Here is a 20700-nt window from a genome sequence, read left to right on the forward strand (position 1 = left end):
TTTCATAGATATTCAGTCTGCACTCCACCTCTGGCCAAGTCTTTCCTGATAGTGGGAAATTGGGGACTTTCCTGACGGTAGGAAATTGGGGACTATGTTGTACTGTGAGGGTAGAGAATAGAAGAGAAAGCATGAGAGAAAAACATGAAAAGGAGAATCAAAAGAAAAGCAATATGGGAAGGAAAGAGAAAGAACAGAGAAGTGGGAAGACAGTGGAGGGCAGAAACTAGGCCGGAAGACATGGGGACAAGCCAATGGTCACTGCACAGCGTCCCCACAGGTAGTTGGGTCATTTCCCCATCTGGGGTACAGAGGTGGCCAGGGAGCCCATGAGAAATGAAGAAACTGCCTTCCCAAACTACTGGAGAAACAGGGTGGGGGTGGCGATCAACATAGCTGGCCTCAGGAGGAAAGAGGGCTGGGAGTCTGGACCAGGGGGACCCTAGGGTCAAGATGCCACAGTCTCTAATCGTGGAGGGCCTGGGGATTGGGACTCCTGGGTCTGAGGGAGGAGGGGCTGGGGATTGGGACTTCTGGGTCTGAGGGAGGAGGGCCTGGGGATTGGGACTCCTGGGTCTGAGGGAGGAGGGACTGGGGTCCTGGACTCCTGGGTCTGAGGGAAGAGGGGCTGGGGGTCTGGACCACTGGGTCTGAACCCCTGGGTCTGAAGGAGGAGGGGCTGAGTGGCTGGGGGTCCTGGACCCTCCAACTGAGGGAGGATGGGCTGGGGGCCCGGACCCGAAGGTCTGAGGAAGAAAGGGGTCCCTGATAGGCCGATGGGGCAGTCGAGACTTGGGGTGGGGCCCAGGCCTCCATTTAGCAAGGCCCTCTCCTCCCCACCCTTTCCTGGGCTGGTTGCTTAAGGGCTGTTATAAAGGACTCGTTTCCTGGTGAAAAGCAGAAAGAGATTTTTAGCCACAGACGGGTCATGAGCCCGGTGTTACTGCTGGCCCTCCTGGGGGTCACCTTCCCACTGCCAGGTGAGTGATGACCCTAGCCTAGAGGGACCTCCCTGGAGGCCGGGCAAGGGAACCCCGCTGAGATGGATTTGCTCTTGCCACTCCAGGAGTGCAGGCGCTGCTCTGCCAGTTTGGGACAAGTCACGACGTGTGGAATGTGTCCCAGTTGCCCCTGCACTGGACCCCTAAGGAGATCAGCTGTGACAGCGGCTTGGGGTGCCAGGACACCATGGTGCTCATTGAGAGCGGTGAGAAGGCCCTGGGGTGCAGAGACCCCGTCCTGTTCCCTCAGTCCCTCGATCCCTGTGCAGTGACTTGGGAGCCACCGGAGGAGCGACCGCTAGGGTCCCGGTGATCCCCTTTCTAGCCTTTCAGCCTACGGAATGGAATGTAGCAGCGTCTCCCTCCAGGACCCTGGAAACCTGACCTCCATCCTCGCTTGCCTCCCTCTCTCGGTCCAGGATCCCAAGTGAGCATGGTGCTCTCCAAGGGCTGCACCGAGGCCAAGGACCAGGAGCCCCGCGTCACTGAGCACCGGATGGGCCCCGGCCTCTCCGTGCTCTCCTACACCTATGTGTGCCGCCATAAGGACTTCTGCAACAACCTAGTTACCACTGCCCCGCTTTGGACCCCGCAGACCCCAGCAGGTGCCTGCGGGAGGGTCGGAGGAGAGGGAGGGGCTGTCAGGAGGGGTTCCGGTGAGCGCAGAGGGGCTGTTATGGAGTCCCTCCCACCCTCGCTCGCTATACTGCCCCTCGCTCGCTCCATCCCTCCCCTGACTGCTCCCTGGCCACTGCCCCACCCTTCTCCCTTTCCATCCCTCTCTACTCACTCCTGGTCCCTCCCACCCACCTCTGCCACCCAGGACTCCCCGCACCCCTCCTCTTCTAAGAGCAAATAGGAGGGATTTCTGATATGAAATCACCATTAACTGGGTCATCCTGCATTCATTTTTTTTTTTTTTTAAATTCTGTTGCGTTTGGTTCAAGAAGTTCTCCTGCAGGTTTTTTGCTATTTCCTCTTCCTAAGGGAGACTGAATTGAAACTTTCCACTTTTCTTGTCTGGTATTATGAAGAGTCTGGGGAGATGTTTTGCACTTCTTTTATTGGAATAGCTTGTGCATACAGAAGTCTCCTGTTCTTGGAGGTTTAGTAGCCCTTGCAGGTGAAGGCACTGAGTGGTTCCAGGGCATCCCCTCGTTCCCTTGATCAATGAGTCTGCTTCTGTGTCTCCCCTCGGAAGGCCAGACTTTGTTGAAGGGTTCAGACTTGACCATATCTGAGTCTATATCAGGCCTCAGCAGGCCCCTCCTCCACCCTGCCTACCCCCAATTCCCCCCAAGAACTCTTTCTTTTCTTTTCTTTTCTTTTCTTTTCTTTTCTTTTCTTTCTTTCTTTTCTTTCTTTCTTTTCTTCCCTTTCTCTCTTTCTTTTTCTTTCTTTCTGTCTCTCTCTCTCTCTTTCATCTTCTTCTTTTTTTTTTTTCATAGTCTCGCTGTGTTGACCAGGCTGGAGTGCAGCGGTGCAATCTTGGCTCACTGCAACCTCCGATTCCCGGGTTCAAGCAATTCTCCTGCATCAGCCTCCCAAGTAGCTGGGACTAGAGGCGCCAGCCACCACGCCCGGCTAATTTTTGTATTTTTAGTAGAGACAGGGTTTTACTATGTTGACCAGGCTGGTCTTAAACTCCTGACCTCGTGATCCGCCTGCCTTGGACTCCCAAAGTGCTGTGACTACAGGCGTGAGTCACCACGCGCAGCCAAGACCACTTTCTGTACCCAGTCCTGGTGCCTCTACCCAGACCTCCTGTTCTCTCTCCCTTCCTCTTTCATAGGTTACACTTCTTAATTTTCCCACATCCAATCCCATGATGGGAGCTGCAGAAGGCCCCTTTGGGAAGACTGAGCAGGTTGACTCCTGAGACCAGCAAAAGTGGGGTGCAGAGAAGGTATCTGATCAAATCTAGTGCCCTCTCAAGTGCCCCCTCACTCTGTCTGTGACTTCCCTAGAGCCAGGATCCTTGAGGTGCCCAGTCTGCTTGTCTATGGAAGGCTGTCCGGAGGGGACAACAGAAGAGATCTGCCCCAAGGGGACCACGCACTGTTATGATGGCCTCCTCAGGCTCAGGGGAGGTAAGCCTGGGACATCGGGGTCCCTGAGGGGACTGAACCTGAAGGTCTGGGGACTGAGATCTTAGTCTCTGGGGAGTGAGGGTGAGCTGAGGCGAGGCATGAGACCCAGAGGAGGGTGGGCCTGGCTTCCTGGAGCTATGTCTGCCTCTGAGGGTTGAGTGGTCCTCAAGGCAGCATCACTGACTCTCCCTCGCTCCCCCTTTCTGCAGGAGGCATCTTCTCCCATCTGAGAGTCCAGGGATGCATGCCCCAGCCAGGTTGCAACCTGCTCAATGGGACGCAGGAAATTGGGCCCCTGCGGGTGACTGAGAACTGCAATACGAAAGGTGAGTCCCACCCCTAGGTTGTGCCCTGCACTGTAACCTCGGGGCACGATGACACATGGGGCATCCAGAGCCATCACACCAAAGTCAGTAGGAGGAAGATCAAGGATGCAAGGTGGGTTGCTTGGCATGAAACTTTAGGCAACAGTGAGTGCTGGGGCCCCTGCTGGCTCTCATGCTGCTGAGAGTGACTGGTTGCTTCAATTTCTGTGTCTCCACACCCCTGGCCTTGCGTAACCCTAGGTCTACCACTTCTAGGCCACCGTAGCCTCTCTGCCACCCTCACCAGCCCCCGCCCTGCCCATAGTGCTGGAGTGCCCCAGCAGCCTTGCCTGCACAGGAGAGAACATGAGAGACAAAAATCAAGGGCACTTCAGGTGTGACAGAGAAAGCAAGAGTTAAACGAGGACACTGAGAGGGTCCCCACTTACCCATTTAGGTGCTGCCATGGAAAAGAGTGCCAGGGAATGTCTCCATAAGAAGCGCTCCAAGGCGACGGGAAGCCATGCTGGGGAGGCGGGGGTCTTATAGGAATCCCAGCTTCCCTCCTAGGAGCAAAGTCTTTCCCTACCCGTGCCTCTGTTTCCTTGTCTGCCCACATCATGCCAACCCTTAGAGTTTAGAAGAGGGCGTTGTGTGAGTTCCGCACACCTTCCTCTGTGTATTTGGCTGTTTCTCCCTGGCTAGGCTGGGAGCCTGAAGCCAGGGGCTTGGTATCACTGGCACCAGGGTTTCCAGCCTTGGGTAGCTCAGGAGTCGGCTCAGGAAGGGTACCAGGAGGTGTTTGCTCAAGTGAGGACATGCAAAGCCCCCTAATGAGTCAGACCCTGTTTCTACCTGAAGGGCCTCCGGGACTAGGAGGGGCAGGTGCCACAGACACAGATAGTCACAGCTTGAGGTGATTAGGGCTGTTGCAAATGGGGATGTGGGGCCTGGGGCAGCTCAGAGGAGGAAGATACTGATGTTGTTGGGGTAGAGAGTAAGGAGGGCTTTACAGAGAAGGTGGGCTGTGAACTGTGTGTTAAAGATGACCTACAGCTTATTGGTAGAAGAGGAAGAGGACATTGGTGGCAGAGGGAACAGTGTGTAGCAGCTGCATAGGCCTGGAGGTGGGAGTGAGCCTGCAGTTTTCAAGAAGAGTCCATCACTCCACCTGAGAAGGACTCATCAAGATGAGGGGGTGCAGCTGGGATTGGGGGTGATTAGAAGTTTTCCAGGTGGACAAGGTGGGTGTGGGGTCGAGGAGGGAGCTGCCCCAAGCCAAAGGCACAGCAGGTGTGAGGCTGAGGAGGAAATAACTTGGCATGCCTTTGGAATGGATACTGGTGGGGGAGGGAGAGGTAAGTGGGAACCTGGTGGTCCCTCAAGTACCTGAAAAGCCAGACTCAGGGGTGGACTGTCTGCTGAAGGCAGGGGAGCCATGGAAGATTGTGGAGCAGGGAAGGGCAGGGTCTGAGCCATTTATCTTTCCTTTTGACTGATGCTGGTGTTAACAGTCTGGCCCTGGTCTCTGGAAGCAGGTGACACTGATAATCCAGAAGGTATTTCAGAAACAAATCAGATGCAGCACATGCCACACACAGCCCACAATAAGCACAGGAGACACCAATGCATCACACCATGCCACATACACACCACACATCACATACCACACACACACTCCCCCATACCCCTGACATACCACATATGAAACACAAATCACACACAGAGCGTACAATCTGCACAACACACACAAATTGTGTTGCATCACAGAATTGCACAATTACTATGTGTACGTGTAGTGTGTATGTGGCACACACACTACATGTTAGGCACCACACACACTCCCTCTCAACATATCGGACATGCAACACATACCACACACAACACACAATGCACACAACACACCTGGTATGTCACACACCCCACATGCAAACAAAACACAGATACACAGACACACACCACACCAAACACACAAACAACACAACCAATACATCCACACAGTATGTCTACACATGCATGCATCACAAACATACATGAAAACACCACCACCCTACAACCCCCCTCCCACCATGTACTACACACTGACACATACCACCACACCCTGCAAACATCCATGCATGGCGCCTACACCCTATGACACACACTACACAAACACACACACACCATGCAAACAAACAAACATATACGAACACACCATCCACCAACACACAACAACAATACCAATACATCACACAACCCAGTATGTCTCACATGCATGCATCACACAGAACATACCATGAACACAGCCACCACCATACAACCACACCCCCACATGTGATCACTACACACTCCAGCACACATCTGCAGACATCACGCTGCACCTCACACCCCACGCGCGCACACTACACAAACACACACACACCACATAAAACACAGCTATTACGTACAAATTGGTGCTGTTAATAGAGATTCATATTCTGCTTTCAACACTGGAGCCAGATCTTGGAGGCTGTTTTGCCTTCCCTGGTGAAGTGCAGTTCAGCAGCTTAGCAGACAGTGAGCATCACAAGACCAGGCATCAGAAACTGGGGGAACAACAAGATGTTGGGGACCAAGTGCGGGAGAGAAGAGGCTCCAGGGTGATAGAGCTGCTTATAAGAAGCCACAGCAGTGGGAGGGCTGGGTGCAAGGACACAGGTTACCAAAAGGGGCCATGGCAGCAGCCCCTTGTGAAGAACCAAGAAGCCCTGGGCAGATAAGGCCCTGGCTGCCCCTAGAGGAGCTGGGCAGCGGTCCCAGTGAGAGAGCAGGGAAGAGCCCGCGTCTGAATCAGGGACACGTGGGTCCCAGGCCCTGCTCTGCCGCTGAAACAGCTTTCCAGCCTCAGCTTCATATGAGGATCAAAAGTCTCCATATCTCATGGAACCTCTTTACCTGGATTTGGGGAACAGGAGGGGATGGTTGCAGACAGAGGGCGGAAGCAGATGCAAAGGCCTTGAGGTGGGTGAGTGCCTGCCAGAAGCACCTGTGCAGAGCAGAGTGCTGGAGGGAGCAGAGTAGGACACCTGCATGGAGCGGGGAGGTGGCTGCGTCTTATCAGGCCTCCCGGGCCATTGGAAGGGCTTAGAATTTTATTCTCCAGAATGGGGAACTCCTGGAGTCTTCAGAGCAGAGGAGTGACATGAACTGACTTAGGTTTACCCAGCCTCCCTCTGCCTGGTGCACGGAGAATGCAGCAAGGGGAAGAGTGGCAAGCAGGCACAGGGAGAGCCCTGGGAGTCAGGTGGGAGCCAAGGAGGTTTGGCCTGGGTGGAAGCAGCAGAGGTGGTGACGTGGGGTTGGGTTTTGAAGATTTTCTGCAGCTCAAGCCAGTAGAATTTCTTGAGGAACACAACGTGGGAGAGAAAGGGAGTGGTCAAGGACAACACCAACCTTTTCAGCTAGGCCGGCAGAGATGAGCCACCACAGGTATAAGTAGGGGAGATGGGAGTGGGGAGAGAAGGGTGGGAGAAGACAGCAGGAGCCATGATTTTGATTTTGTCATCTGTGAAGCATGCAAATGAGCAGCCCTCCGGGGTGACATCCGTTCTGCAGGTCGCATGTGTTGGTGGAAGCTGGGGGCTCAGTCTAAGAGTCCCTGTATCATGGGACAGATGCCCCCTGCTCTGTGATGGCCATGAGGGAAGGCCAGGGGCTGTGGTTTCACACTAGGGCCTCGGGGCCAAGGTAGCCGAAGATGGTCATCAGTACCTGTCTCCCTCCTGCCCTCAACCCTGACCCTGAGGGTCCAGAGTCCCTGGGTTCCCAGCCTACCTCTGCTGCTCACAAGCTGTGTGGCACGGGCGGCTACTGAGCAATCCTGCCTGTTTCCCTTGTTGCAAATGAGGGTGCTGATTGTGATCGCCCCACCTACTGTTGGGGTACTGTGGGGAAATGAGGCATCTCAGATAAGCTGAGCTCCCTGGGACTTTAGATAGGTGGATCTGTGGGAAGCAATGACGTCAGCCAGGTGCAGAGGTAGTGCTCAGCCCACCCTGGCCCTCCGCATCGTTTGTTTGGAACATAGGGCTTTGCAACTGAAAGGTATGAGAAAGGTCTCAGGCTGTCTTCCTTATTATTGAAATGAGGACCTTAAAGTTCAGATGGGGAAGCAGAGATGGGCAGAGGATAAGGAAGAGCTTCCATTGCTCTCACAGCTGAAGCAAGGAACGACCATTCCCACAGGGCTGTGAGACGACGTCCCTGTGGATGTTCAAGTAGAAACAGGGGGAACAGTGAGCGTGGGGTTTGGACTTCCAAGTCCTTTCTGAATCCGTAGTTGAGGGACTCTGTGGCCTGGTCACCTGGAGTGTGACTCAAGAGCAAGATCACCTTCCGTAGCTGAGGACCTGGAGGGACAGACATGGTCGGTTCCTGGCTTACACAGACCCTGGGTTTCCTCTCCCCAGATTTTCTGACCTGTCATCGGGGGAACTCTTTGCAGAAGCAGGAAAACTTGACTCAAGTACCCATTGGATGGACCATATCTAATACCGTGATGTGCGAGGCGGGCCAGGTGTGTCAGGAGACGCTGCTGCTCATAGATGTAGGTGCGTGGACTGAGGTAGAAGACAAACACTTGTCCCAGGTCCCTGGCAGCTCTCTCCACCCCACTGGATTCTTTCCCCTGAATTTCCTGCTCAGTTTCCTCCACATCTGCAATTTTCAATTCAACTATTCTTCTCTCTGGATCTTGGGTTCCCCTTATGAAAACTGGGGGTGAAGCAGTGGGAATGACGGTGTCTGCCTTTCTGGGTAGGGGTGACGATGTATGCGGTAATCCCTGCCCAGGGCGGAGAACCGTGCCAACACTGAGGAATCTCAGTGACTTCATACAGTCTGGAAATGTTTATCCAGCATTTGTCTTAGGCGCTGTAGATCCAATCCCATCTGTATTCCTGCAGCTTTATATACCTTGAGAAACAGGAAACAAACAAAAAGCAGCAAAGTATAGGGATGGAGACCCCAGCTCTGGAGAGAAATCTGGCAAGGAAAAGGAGATAGGAAAAGTGAGGTGAAGGCTACAATATTAAGCTGAGTGTTCAGGGGAGACTCATGGAGAAGGTGACGTTTGAGTGAGAATTGGGAGGAGGCAGAGCTTCGGGGAGGACCCAGGCCCTGGCCTCCGTCTTTGCCCCATGCTAAACATGACCCACGCAGTTGTGATCAGGGTATTCACCCTCTGCCTGAGGTGAATTGAGGGCAGGGAGTCCAGTTCTGGAGCCCCTGTTGCCCTGGGAGCTGTCCAGTCCCCCAGCCCAGCTTTCCCTCTCACCCTTAGGAGTCACATCGACCCTGGTGTGGAGCAAAGGCTGCAGCGCTGTTGGGGCTCAAAATTCCCAGAAGACCTCCATCCACTCAGCCCCTCCTGGGGTGCTCGTGGCCTCCTATGCCCACTTCTGCTCCTCAGACCTGTGCAATGGTGCCAGCAGCAGCAGCGTCCTGCTGAACTCCCTCCCTCCTCAAGGTATGGGATCCAGGGCCATGGAGAAATGAGGCCCAGACACACAGACACTCTGGTCCAAGGTGGGCGAGCACAAAGTCACGTACTCCCACCTTCCCTCTGCTCCCCAGGTGCCCCTGAGCCAGGAGACCAGCAGTGTCTTACCTGTGCGCAGCCCTTTGGAACCTGCTCAAGTGACTCCCCAGTAAAGACCTGCCCCAGGGGCACCACTCATTGTTATGATGGGTACATTAGTCTCTCAGGAGGTGAGTGCTGCAAGCAGGGCCCCAAGGAGGAAGGTGCTGGTGTCCTGGGCTCCTGGGACTGAGGGAGGAGGAAGCTGGGGCTCTGGGCTCTTGGGTTTCAGGGAGGAGGGGCTGGGCCTGGACTCCTGGTCTGAGAGAGGAGGGGGTGGGGGCCTGGGCTCCTGGGTCTGAGGGAGGAGAGGGTGGGGGCCTGGGCTTCTGGGTCTGAGGGAGGAGGGGCTCAGGGCCTGGACTCCTGGGTCTGAGGAGCTGGGACTCTGGGCTCTTGGATCTGAGGGAGGAGGGGCTGGGGGTCTGGGCTCCTGGGTTTGAGGGAGGAGGGGCTGGGGTCCTGTACTCCTAGGTCTAAGGGAGGATGGCCTAGGGGTCTAGGCTCCTTGATCTGAGGAGGGAGGACTGGGGGCCTGGACTCCTGGGTCTGAGGGAGAAGGGACTGGGGCCCTGGACTCCTGAGTCTGAGGGAGAAGGGGCTGGGGCCTGGACTTCTGGGACTGAGAGAGGAGGGTCTGAGGCCTGGACTCCTGGGTTCACGAATTTGGCTGGGCTGTACTTTGTGTCCTTTCTGACTTGGTCTTCTCCCTCTAGGTGGGGTAACCACCACAATGGGCATTCAGGGCTGTGTGGCCCAACCTTCCAGCTCCTTGTTGAACCACACCAGACAAATCGGGATCTTCTCTGTGAGTGAGAAGGGTGAAGAGGAGCCTCCTGCCCCTCATTCTGAGAGAGGTGGGGCTGGGGGCCTGGAGTCTCTCACTTGGGGGGTGGCGCTGGCACTGGCCCTGGCGCTGTGGTGGGGGGCTCTTTGCCCTTCCTGCTAACTCCATTACCCCCAAGATTCTTCACCCCTGCTGACCACCACACTCAACCGTCCCTCTGACCTCGTAACCTAATAGTCTTGGACACCAAATTCTTTTCCCATCCTGCCCATGAATTATCTTCCCCACACACAATCATTCATGTCTACTCACCTAATAGCGACACTGGGGAGAGCCTGGAGCAGCTGCACTTGCCCTATGGGAGAGGGGACGTTGGAGGAGTGGCTGCATGTATCTGAATAATAAAGACCTTGTCCTTTCTCCCAGTGCTGGGGTTTCTCCATGTGAGGGGACAGCAGGACACCCAGGGATCTAGCGTGGGGGAGGAGAGGAACCCAACGAAAAAATGATCATCCAAAGCCCGCCCTTTATTGGTCTGGTTCACGTCTCCAAACCAGCTTGGACGGTAGCAGAGACTTCAGGGTGCTCCAGCCAAAAGTATTGGGGCATTATCATTACCTGGAGGGGAAGATGCACTGAGACGTATGAGGCTTCCAGCCTAGCAGCCAGGGTCCTCACACAAACAGGTGGCTCATCCCATCTGAGCAACTGCAGGAGAGGTTAGTATAGTCATGCACTGCTTAACGACAGGGATATGTCTTGAGAAATGTGTCATTAGGTGATAATCGCCATAGGAGCATTGTAGAGAGCACTTACAAAAACCCAGATGGTACAGCCCAACACACACCAGGATGGATGGTAGAGTTGACTGCCCCTAGGCTACAAGCCTGCGGTGCATGTTATGGTGTGAATACTGCAGGCAATTGTAACACCACGACAAGTATTTGTGTATCTATACACATCTAAACGTAGAAAAGGTACAGCATAAATACAATATTGTCATCTCAGGAGACCACCGTTCTATATGCAATTCGTCATTGACCCAAACGTTGCTATGTAGCATCTGCCTATCATGGGATAATTGACATAAGGGCTTGAGAGAACTCCAGAAGAAAATGGGTTAGCATTTTCCCAGAACTGTTACCGTTGGGTCTTTCTTACCACCATCGCCCAATAAGGGCGAGGAGAGGAGCCACTGCTGGAATCTGCAGAGAAGAGAGAGAGAGACACATACACATACAGAAATAGAGAGAGCTAGAGAGAGAGCCAGAGACAGAAACAGAGAGATATTCAGCGAGGGTTGCCTAACAGGAGCTCCCATCTCAGGCTGAAAAACGCATCCAGCCCACAATGATACTGGGGAGGGAGGTGGGGAACTAAAATTCCAAACTGATGTCCTCATTCTGGTCTGCAGTTGAGGTTCCCCATTGACTGAAACCCCTAGAGGCTGGAAGCAGGAGACACCACTGATCTAGCCCCCACAGATCTCCCATTCACAGTAGAGAACAGAGAAGAGGGGAGGGTAGAGAAGATAGTGAAGCTGGAGAAGGAAACAGCACATGTCTAGTACCATTCACTCCCTTGCCTCTATGGCATCCACCTTTTCCCTTTGTCCAGACGTAAATCAGAGTCCAAGCCGGGCGCGGTGGCTCGTGCCTGTAATGTCAGCACTTTGGGAAGCCGAGGTGGGAGGATCACTTGAGCCCAGGAGTTTGAAACCAGCCTGGGCAACACAGTGAAACCACTTCTCTACAAAAAATACAAAAAATTTGCCTGTTGTGGTGGTGCACGTCTGTGGTCCCAGCTACTCAGAAGGCTGAGGGAGGAGGATCATCTGAGTCCAGGAGGTCAAGGGTGCAGTGAGCCAAGACTGTGCCACTGTACTCCAGCCTGGATGACAGAGTGAGATCCTGTGTCAAGGGGGAAAAAAATCAGAGTCCTCCGTGCAGATGACACACAATTCCAGTCCTTTCCTCTGTCACAGTAACAGTGTGTGTGATGATGACAATGATGCCCTCCTCCCATTATGCTGGGCACCAGTTCTCCACCCACAACGAGCGGAAGATGGGGAGGAGATGGCTTCCAACACAGCTGCTGAGGTCCTGGGGACGGGGCTGCTGGTGCTCAGAGCTGCTTTCTTCTAGTACATTCCACATTGTCTTCCCACCTCCAAAACCTCCTTTGGATGTTATTTGTTACCTGCAATGTAACCCAAATCTTGGTTCTTATGGAGAGTTAGTCTTGGATGGCCTTGTCTTTAGTAAGTTTCTATAGTTTTCCATGGAACAGGGCCCTGGTCAAGGAAATGTTACCCCCATGAGTTGCCTGCCTTCGAAAATAGCCTCCTTGTCCCAGCCACCTGACCTCCCTCTGTAATCAGATGCCGTTCCCCCGACTGCAGAGAGACCTCTCCTTTGCCTGCTGTTTTGGCAGCACGAGGGGCACAGGATGGCTGGAGGGTTGTCATGGCTTCCCACAGATCAGAACTAGGAAGAGATTCCTCATCCACAGCAGCCCAGGGCCATGGGGACAAGGAGCAAGCATTCTCTCAGTGGGCTGGCAGATTGCATCATGGGAGGGACCCGCCCTTATTCTTCCTGTCTTTCCTGAATCTTTGCATCTGGCCCTGGGAAAAGTGACCTGATGGCCTGGCTGCTGGTTTATAAGATGTGTGGCATCTCCTGTGGGGTGATGGGGTACGGTCTCCCTCCTGGTGCCCTGATAAGCCACACATGAGCCATTGCGCCATTCTGAGAAGCAGCTGTCTCTGTGTCGTGGGGCACCTGAGACGGTCAGTGGGTTCCATGGGTGTGAGTTAATTACCTCCCATTCTTTGCGTTAAGATGTGTCCCCCAGTGGAAGTAATCCTGCATAGGTTCCAGAGCCACAGGAAAGGCCCTGTTCACGGAAGCACTGAGCAGGGTCCAGGGAAGTCCAGTTGGAACCCTCTGTGTGTGTGTATCCCTGTGAGGACAAAGCCCAGTCCCCTCCAGGATGGGATGTGTCCTCTGTGGCCAGCCTATCCACAGTGGTCAGGTAGTCCTCCTGTAAAATGACACCTTCCAGGGTCTTAGCCCTGGGCTGTGCCTACACTGGGCAGGGCTGGGTACAGTGTGCAGCCAGGCCAGTGCTGGGAGACTCAGTCCACTTGTGGTAAGGTACATCGCCCTCCTCCCTGTCCATGTGGCCATCTGTGCCTGGACCCCCTGAGCAAGCTCTGAGGGACACAGTCTACCTGACACTGTCCACCAAACACCAAGAACCTCATCCTCACAGCACAGGTTCTGGGCTTAAGGGTGGGGATGGCATAGCTCACGCTTTGTGCCCATCCCCAGAGGAACATCCATGTCTCCTCCCTGTCTTAATTTTACTCTTTTATTCTCTTCAAGTCCTTGACCATGTGGGCCACTCTGGGTTCATGCAATGGACCCAAGTCCATCCCTCTTTGCAGAACCCCTGAGGCTCTGCCCATCTGAAGGATTTCCCTACGTCACTCCTCAGGACCACCTGAAGTGGGCACTAAGGCAGCCACTGTCCACTTCTGCTGGGTGCCAGCTCACCGTGAGGACCCATCCATAAGCCTGGTCTGCAGTTTCCTCCTCTGTATGAGGTCATGGGGCTTCCCAGGAGCTCACAGATGTGGTAGAGGGAGAGGCAGGAGGAGAGGTGCCATGGGAGCCTGAGTCACTTGCTGGCCTTGGACCTGCTTGAGCCTGACCCCATGCTCAGCTCTCCTGTGGATGCTGGAGGCTGCTGTGCATACCCCAGGTTATGGTTTGATAGCTCAGAGAGCACCAGGACCTGAACTTGATTGCCCCGGGCCCAGGGATGAGCCAAGAGCTGCTTTCCGAATGATAAGAGTTACCTGCAGGAGGCGCAGAATTTCTCTAGAACCTCCAGTTCTGCACTGTGAATCTTTTGGAGCTTGTGAAAAGCTCCATAAAATAATGCACTGGATTTGAAACATGGACTGTCTTACATTTGTTCGTTTCTAAGTATACTCATCCAGGAGTTATTGAGAATAACATTTTGCAATTCCATCTGGAGTAATTTACTGGGAAGTGCTGTGGTTCATTTCTTTCTTTTTTTTTTTTTTCTTGAGACAGAGTCTGGCTCTGTCGCCCAGGCTGGAGTGCAGTGGCGCGATCTTGGCTCACTGCAACCTCTGCCTGATGAGTTCAAGCAATTCTCCTGCCTCAGCCTCCTGAGTAGCTGGGACTACAGGCGTGAGCCACCATGCCCGGCTAATTTTCTTGTATTTTTAGTAGAGACGGGGTTTCACCATGCTGGCCAGGCTTGTCTCGAACTCCTGACCTCGTGATCCGCCCATCTCGGCCTCCCAAAGTGCAGGGATTACAGGCGTGAGCCACCACGCCGGGCCCTTAAGTTTTTTTTGAGACAATGTCTCACTTCTGTTTCTCAGGATGTAGTGTAGGAGTGTAATCATGGCTCACTGCAACCTGGACTTTCTGGGCTCAGGTGATCCTCTCACCTCAGTCTCCTGAGTAGCTAGGACTACAGGTGTGTGTCACCATACCCAGCTATATATTTTAAAACTATTTTTAGTAGATAAAAGAGTTCATCATATTGCCCTGCAATATATGCAACTCCTGGGCTCAAGCCCCACCTAGCCCTCCTAAAGTGTTGGGATTACAGGCATGAACCACCATTTCTGGCCCCCTATTTTGAAATTTTACTTAATTGATAAATATTCAACACATACACATACACGTGTGCATACTCAAAGAAAGCAGATGACTTTGAGATTATGACAAAGGTGGGGGCTTCATGATGGAATTAATGCCTTTATAAAAACAGACACAGGAGAATCGTCTCTCTCATTTTCTCTGTCTTTTCTCCCCCTCCCAGCCCTTCACCATTTGTAGATACATCAAGAAAACAGGCACCTGCGGGGAAGCCCTAGCCAGGACTGAATCAGCTGGCACCTGGACTTTGGACTTTCCAGCCTCCAGAACTGTGATAAATAGATTTCTACTGTTTAAGTCACCAAGGCGACAGTGTTTGTTATGACAGCCCAAGCCCAGGAATATACCATCTGACCCTTGTTTTGAATGAAACTCTTCAGTTTTTTCATTAACTTAGCTGGCAGCTCTCGTCTGCAGCAGCACCAGAGGCCCCAAGAAAAGAGCTCCAGCAGGCCCTCAACCTTCATGGATCCCATGGGGCCTCCTTGATGTCAAGACCTGGATGTCAGGTGAGGCTTCAGTGATACAACCAAAATGTGAAATCGTAAGTGTTTTTACTACTTACACTGGCGAGCACATGCCAACCTCGACACAATAGATACAGACTCTAGAAAGCCCAGACAGAAAGGAGAGGAGGGACCTGTTGGCTTTTTCGGGTCCAGGGTGTTATCTGACAGGTGTCCAGCAGGGAGCTTTAATGGGTGTGTTTAAAGCAAGCAAACACTGGGGCATGGAGATCACGCTGTGACTGAAAGGTGGTCACTTTAAATTTGAGGGCAAATGTCAGAACTGTCAGTTGAAAGGAAGCAGCTGGAGAGAGGGGAGCCCAGCACACTAAGCAGGAGAGATGCCTCCAAGATTTTATCTTTGGCCACCAGATGGAGTCATTTGGACCGGGTACAGTATTTGAGACTGTCATGGTGACCAAGTTCTGCCTCTGAGATGAGGAAATTAAATGTACACTTTGAAAAATGCATGCCGAGGCAACATGAAATTATGAGCCCTTGTGACACCCAGGGACTCCAACAGGGTGTGGTGCTGTGTTCCAGAGTCGGGGTCCTGGATTCTGGTCCCCCGACAGTGAGAAATGAAGATGACCTGTCTCTGCTCCCCTTCTGCTCCCCTGAAACTGATCTTTTCACTCCGCACCTCCCTGTTCTGTTCCCAAACCCCCTTCAGTGCTCATCCCGAGACATCACTCCCCATATCCCAAAACATATCACCCCCATGGCATGCACAGTGTAGCCCAAAGCACACAAACACAAACTCACAGATAGTGACAAAAATCTGTTTGGGACATGTGATTGTGAAACAGGGAGGACAGTGAACTCACAGTCACAGAGACTGGTACTCGAGGGGCTGGAACATGATGGAGCTGTAACATAACATGTGTGAGCTCATGTGAAATGTGAAGATTCATGAGGAATAAAACGCAGCCTGGACTGGGGCCACCGCCGTACACACTTCCATCCCTGTCCACCAGAGGGCGGCAGAGTTCCTACTGGCCTGCGGCCTCCCAAATAGCTGTTGAGCTTTCTCAGCAGGGCCCACAGCCCAGCAGGGTCACCTCTGCACCCTCCAAGCTCTCCACACAGACTCTGTCAGCTCCTCCCTGCAGCCAGGTGGCCGCCCACCTGAGACTGCTCCCTCTGCAGGCAGCCCCCCACATGCCTTCCTTCCTGGGGCTCACCCAAAAGGGCATCTCCCAGGGTGGCCATGGTGCACGTGATGCGACACTGGGTACTTTTTCCTTGTGACTTCCTTTCAACTTCATCAACTCCTTCTGTGACTGCTCTCTAAATACCTGCCCCTGCTTTTCTGTCCTGTTTTCTGGGGGCATCCCAGGCTGAGCCCAGTGCTGACACAGAACAGCGGCTGCCTGAGTGCCCACGGCATCCCCAGGAATCAGCCAGGCACCCTGTGACCTGCCATCTACATTGGGGGGCTCAGAGAGCATGTGACAGTCCTGCTGGTCCTGAATCTGGCTAAATCAAGCTGCCAGGTGAAGCCAAGCCTCCCCTGGGTCAGGCTATAGGGAAATGGGCAGAGAGGGAGCCTCAGGCCAGACTTCTGTATGTCCAGAAGTAGAATTGCTGGATCAAGTAGTAATTCTTTAATTTTTTTGAGAAACTGCCATACCATTTTCCACAGTAGCTATAACGTTTCCCATTCCCACCAGCAATGCACTAGAGCTCCAATTATTCCACCTACTTGAAAACACTTGTGGTTTCATGCTATTGTTGTTGTTGTTTTTTATTAAAGCCATTTTAATGTGTGTGAGGTGGTGTATTACTGTGGTTTTGATTTGCATATCTGTAAGTATTAGTGATGTTGAGAATCCTTGCATGTCCTCATTGGCCATGTGTGCATCTTCCTTGGAGAAGTATTTTAGTCTTTTGTCTCCTTTTAAAGTTGGGTTTTTGGATTTTTGCTGTATTTGTTTTGTAGTAGTTTGAGTCAAGTACAAATTGTGAGGTCCTGTTCCAGCCAATGGAAGCTGGACACAGCAGTAGGGTGGATGCATCAGGTTATAAATGACCCTGTCTCCTTTGTTCGTGTGTGCCTTCATGGCAAGACTTCTAGCAAGCGGCACCCTTTCTGCAGAAAGTAACCTTTCTGAGAGATCCTCTGTCTCAGTGTTGATCTTTATGACACCGAGCACCCATTCCCAACAATTTGGAGGCCCCAGCGAGATTAACATTCGCCTCTGGGACAGTCTTTGGCCCTCTCTCATGGGGAGCCGCTCTGCCGCCCTTGGTGGCCACCCCAGGAGGACAGCCGGGACCTACCGGTGCAAGGGATATACTTGGATTCTCAACAATGCAGGGAGAGAGAGAGGTTTGTAGGACCATGGTAACCAAGCGACTCCATGCATGGGCCAAGGTAGGAAGAGCCACAAGAGGGCGGCAAAGTACTTCCTTGGTGGTCAGCTTTTGGGAGGCTGAATATGTATGCTCTATTATCAGCCTGTTGCTGTGTCCAGGCAGTGTGTGGACATAAACGGGAAGAGTGTAAGGAACCTCCAAACGGGAAAGGGAGGAAAGTTAACCTCCTTGGGAAAGAGAATCGGTGAAACACCTCTGGTGTGACAGATTAAGCCTTTAGGAAGCCTTTAAGGGCGGGACAGACGAGACATATCCCCCGTATCTGGGGGATTCAGCCATCACAGGAAAGGAATAGGCAAAACATCCCTAGCATGAGGGATTGGACCTATTTGGGATTCAACATGGGAAATGCTTCTAGTAGGACTGGGACAGGAAGTAGACCAGGCAACAAGGGAGGGGAGAGTGACCAAATTCCTCCTGATAGTCCCTTAGGACTCATGCTAAAATATTGGAAAGAGGATGAGCAGACTAAACATAAGAGAAAACAACAGATGATTAAATATTGCTGCTTCCTCTGGACCCAAGAGCCAGTCTTAAAACCTGCCATTTTTTGGCCAAAATTTGATTCAGATGAGGATTGGGTTTGTCAACTTTTAATAATGTAAGTTAACAACCAAAGCCCCGTGTCCCCAGAAAAAAATGGATTATCCCCTATGCTAGCAGCAAGGGTCTGCCTTTCTTTACCCCTTAAATGACTTAAAGAAGGTAACAGACAGAAACAAAAGGCTTGAGGGCAGTCAGAGGGATCCTTTAAATTATCGTCCCATATTTCTGAAACCCAACGCTCCGCGGCAGCCAGCTGCGCAGCCTCCTCCTCCTCCTCCTCCTCAGGCGGAAGTCCCGCCTCCCCATCCTCCTCAGGCAGAAGTCCCGCCTCCCCCTACTCCTCGGGAGGAAGTCCAGCATCCTCTCCTACTCAGGCGGAAGTCCCACCTCCCCCTCCTCGGGCGGAACTCACGCCTCCCACTCACCCTCCAGGGATCACTCTGAACTCGGAGGCGTCTGGTCCCCAGAAATTATTGCCTCAGGGGCTTAATCATCCCCGTTGTCCATTTAAATGTCCTTCCTCAAAAGAAGGCTCCAAAAGAGATAGAACAATGTAAAAGGGACATTCAGAATCTTCCTTTTCCTTGCATTCCTAAAGAACTGACTTCCCAGCTCTTCCCTCTAAAACAAAGTTCCACAAGGAGGGTGCACAATTGGCTTTAGAAATGCTCCCTTAACTGCCTCTGAGGTCCGAGGCCTGAAGAGGGAGCTCAAGCCCCTGCTAAGTGATCCAAAAGGCGTGGCAGAGCAGATCGACCAGTTTTTAGGTCCCCAGTTGTATACCTGGACGGAGTTAATGTCGATCCTAGGTATTCTCTTCTCAAAAGAGAAGCGAAACATAATCCACGGAGCCACTATGGCAGCCTGGGAACGTGATCACCCTGCTGGCCTGGATAATCCAGCAGCAAATACTAAATTTCCCGCTCAAGACCCACAGTGGGATAATAATAATGAAACCCACCAAGACCATATACAAATTTACAAGAATTAATTGTTAAAGGGATTAAAGAATCAGCACCCTGACCTCAAAATCTCACTAAGGCCTTTGATGTACAACAAGAGAAAGACCCATGCAATTTCTAAACAGATTAAGAGAGCAAATGAGAAAGTATGCTAATTTCGATCTAGATGGCCCCCTAGGACAATGGATGCTAAAATTGCATTTTGTCACAAATAGCCTAATATAGTAAAGAAGTTACGAAAAAATGAAAAGAGGGAAAAATCGGTCAATCAAAGAGCTTCTAGAGGAAGCACAGAAAGTATATGTCAGGAGAGACGAAGAAAAGCAGGCAACAATATTTTGGCAAAATTTACCAGGGCAAACAGTCCCAGAGCAAAATTTCAGCCGACACCCTGGCAGCTGGGGATGTAAAACGGCAGAAGACAGAAGCGAGATTGAAGGGAAAACAGTCATAGCAAGTGTTGTAAAGGGTGTAAACAAAAGAGAGAAGAAAAAGAACAGACAGGGAAGTTCCAGAATAGGGAGAAAAGGAGGGCAAGACAGATGTTACAACTGTGGAAAGTTAGGCCACTTTAAGAGAGAATGCCCTAAGACAGACTACAGGGGGAGCTCCTCCGCTCATTCCTGCCTTTAAAGAGGAGGAATGCGGGGAAGGGGGGTGAGGGGCTCTTTCTTTTTTACCTCGAGTCCCACCAGGAGTCCTTGATAAATTTAAAGGTGGGACCTAAGCATGAGTCAATTACTTTCTTAGTCGACTCAGGCACGACTCGCTCCTCCCTATGTGTTCCACCAACAGGATTAACATATTCTTCAGAGGAGTTGTTAGTCTCTGGAGTAAAGGGAGAAGGATTTAAAGAAAATATTTTAGAAGGTACCAAGGTAAAATATAAAGCCTGGTCAACTGACATTCAATTCCTATTAATTCCTAAAGCAGAAACTAATCCACTTTGGAGAGATTTAATGTTAAAATTAGGTATTGGTCTACAGGTTAGCCCAAGAGGGTTCTTAACCTCACTAAATTTGCTAGCTACAGCAAATAAGCTGAAAATTCCCACTGGTGTCTGGTCAAAAGAAGGAAACTGAAGGAGGTTACAGATTCCCCCAATCCAAATAAAATTGAAGACTCCAGGGGGAGATTGTAAGGAATAAATAGTATCCTATCTTCTTGGAAGGGTGGATAGAGTTGAAGCCTGTAATAGAAAGGCTTATAAAAGATGGGCTCCTCAAGGCTTGCTTGTATCCCTATAATACTCCCATTTTACCTGTCAAGAAACCTAACAGGTCATACCGATTAGTGCAAGATCTTAAAGCTGTTAATGAAATAGTGCAGATTACTCACCCATTCGTGCCAAATCCCTACAATTTTTTTTTTTTTTTTTTTTTTTTTTGGGGCAGAGGGTTTTTTTTTTCTTTTTTTTGGAGACAGAGTCTTGCTTTATCGCCAGGCTGGAGTGCAGTGGTGCCATCTTGGCTCACTGCAACGTCCGCCTCCTGGGTTCCAGTGATTCTCTTGCCTCAGCCTCCCGAGTAGCTGGGACTACAGGCACCCTCCACCATGCCTGGCTAATTTTTGTATTTTTTGTAGAGACAGGGTTTCACCAAGTTGGCCAGGATGGTCTCAATCTCTTGACCTTGTGATCTGCCTGCCTCGGCCTCCCAAAGTGCTGGGATAACAGGTGTAAGCCACTGTGCCTGGCCCATTCCTACACTATTCTAAGTAAAATTCCATATAGTCATCAGTGGTTCACTGTCTTAAATTTAAAGGATGCCTTCTGGGCATGTCCTTTAGCAGAAAGCAGCCTGATCTGTTTGCCTTTGAGTTG

General features: G+C 51.8%; 1 protein-coding gene across 1 annotated transcript; it reads left to right on the forward strand.

Annotated features, from left to right (window-relative positions):
- The first annotated feature begins 869 nt into the window (after positions 1–869).
- On the forward strand, positions 870–10791 carry CD177 (CD177 molecule). Its single transcript, XM_017885878.1, has 9 exons — positions 870–980; positions 1067–1207; positions 1421–1606; positions 2969–3091; positions 3301–3417; positions 7824–7964; positions 8696–8881; positions 8989–9123; positions 9709–10791. Exons 1-9 carry the CDS (start codon positions 929–931, stop codon positions 9939–9941), a joined length of 1314 nt encoding a protein of 437 aa, XP_017741367.1. The 5' UTR covers positions 870–928; the 3' UTR covers positions 9942–10791.
- Positions 10792–20700: the final 9909 nt, after the last annotated feature.

The sequence above is a fragment of the Rhinopithecus bieti genome, unplaced genomic scaffold (assembly GCF_001698545.2).
Source record: "Rhinopithecus bieti isolate Rb0 unplaced genomic scaffold, ASM169854v2 scaffold_15643, whole genome shotgun sequence".
Lineage (NCBI taxonomy): Eukaryota > Metazoa > Chordata > Mammalia > Primates > Cercopithecidae > Rhinopithecus > Rhinopithecus bieti.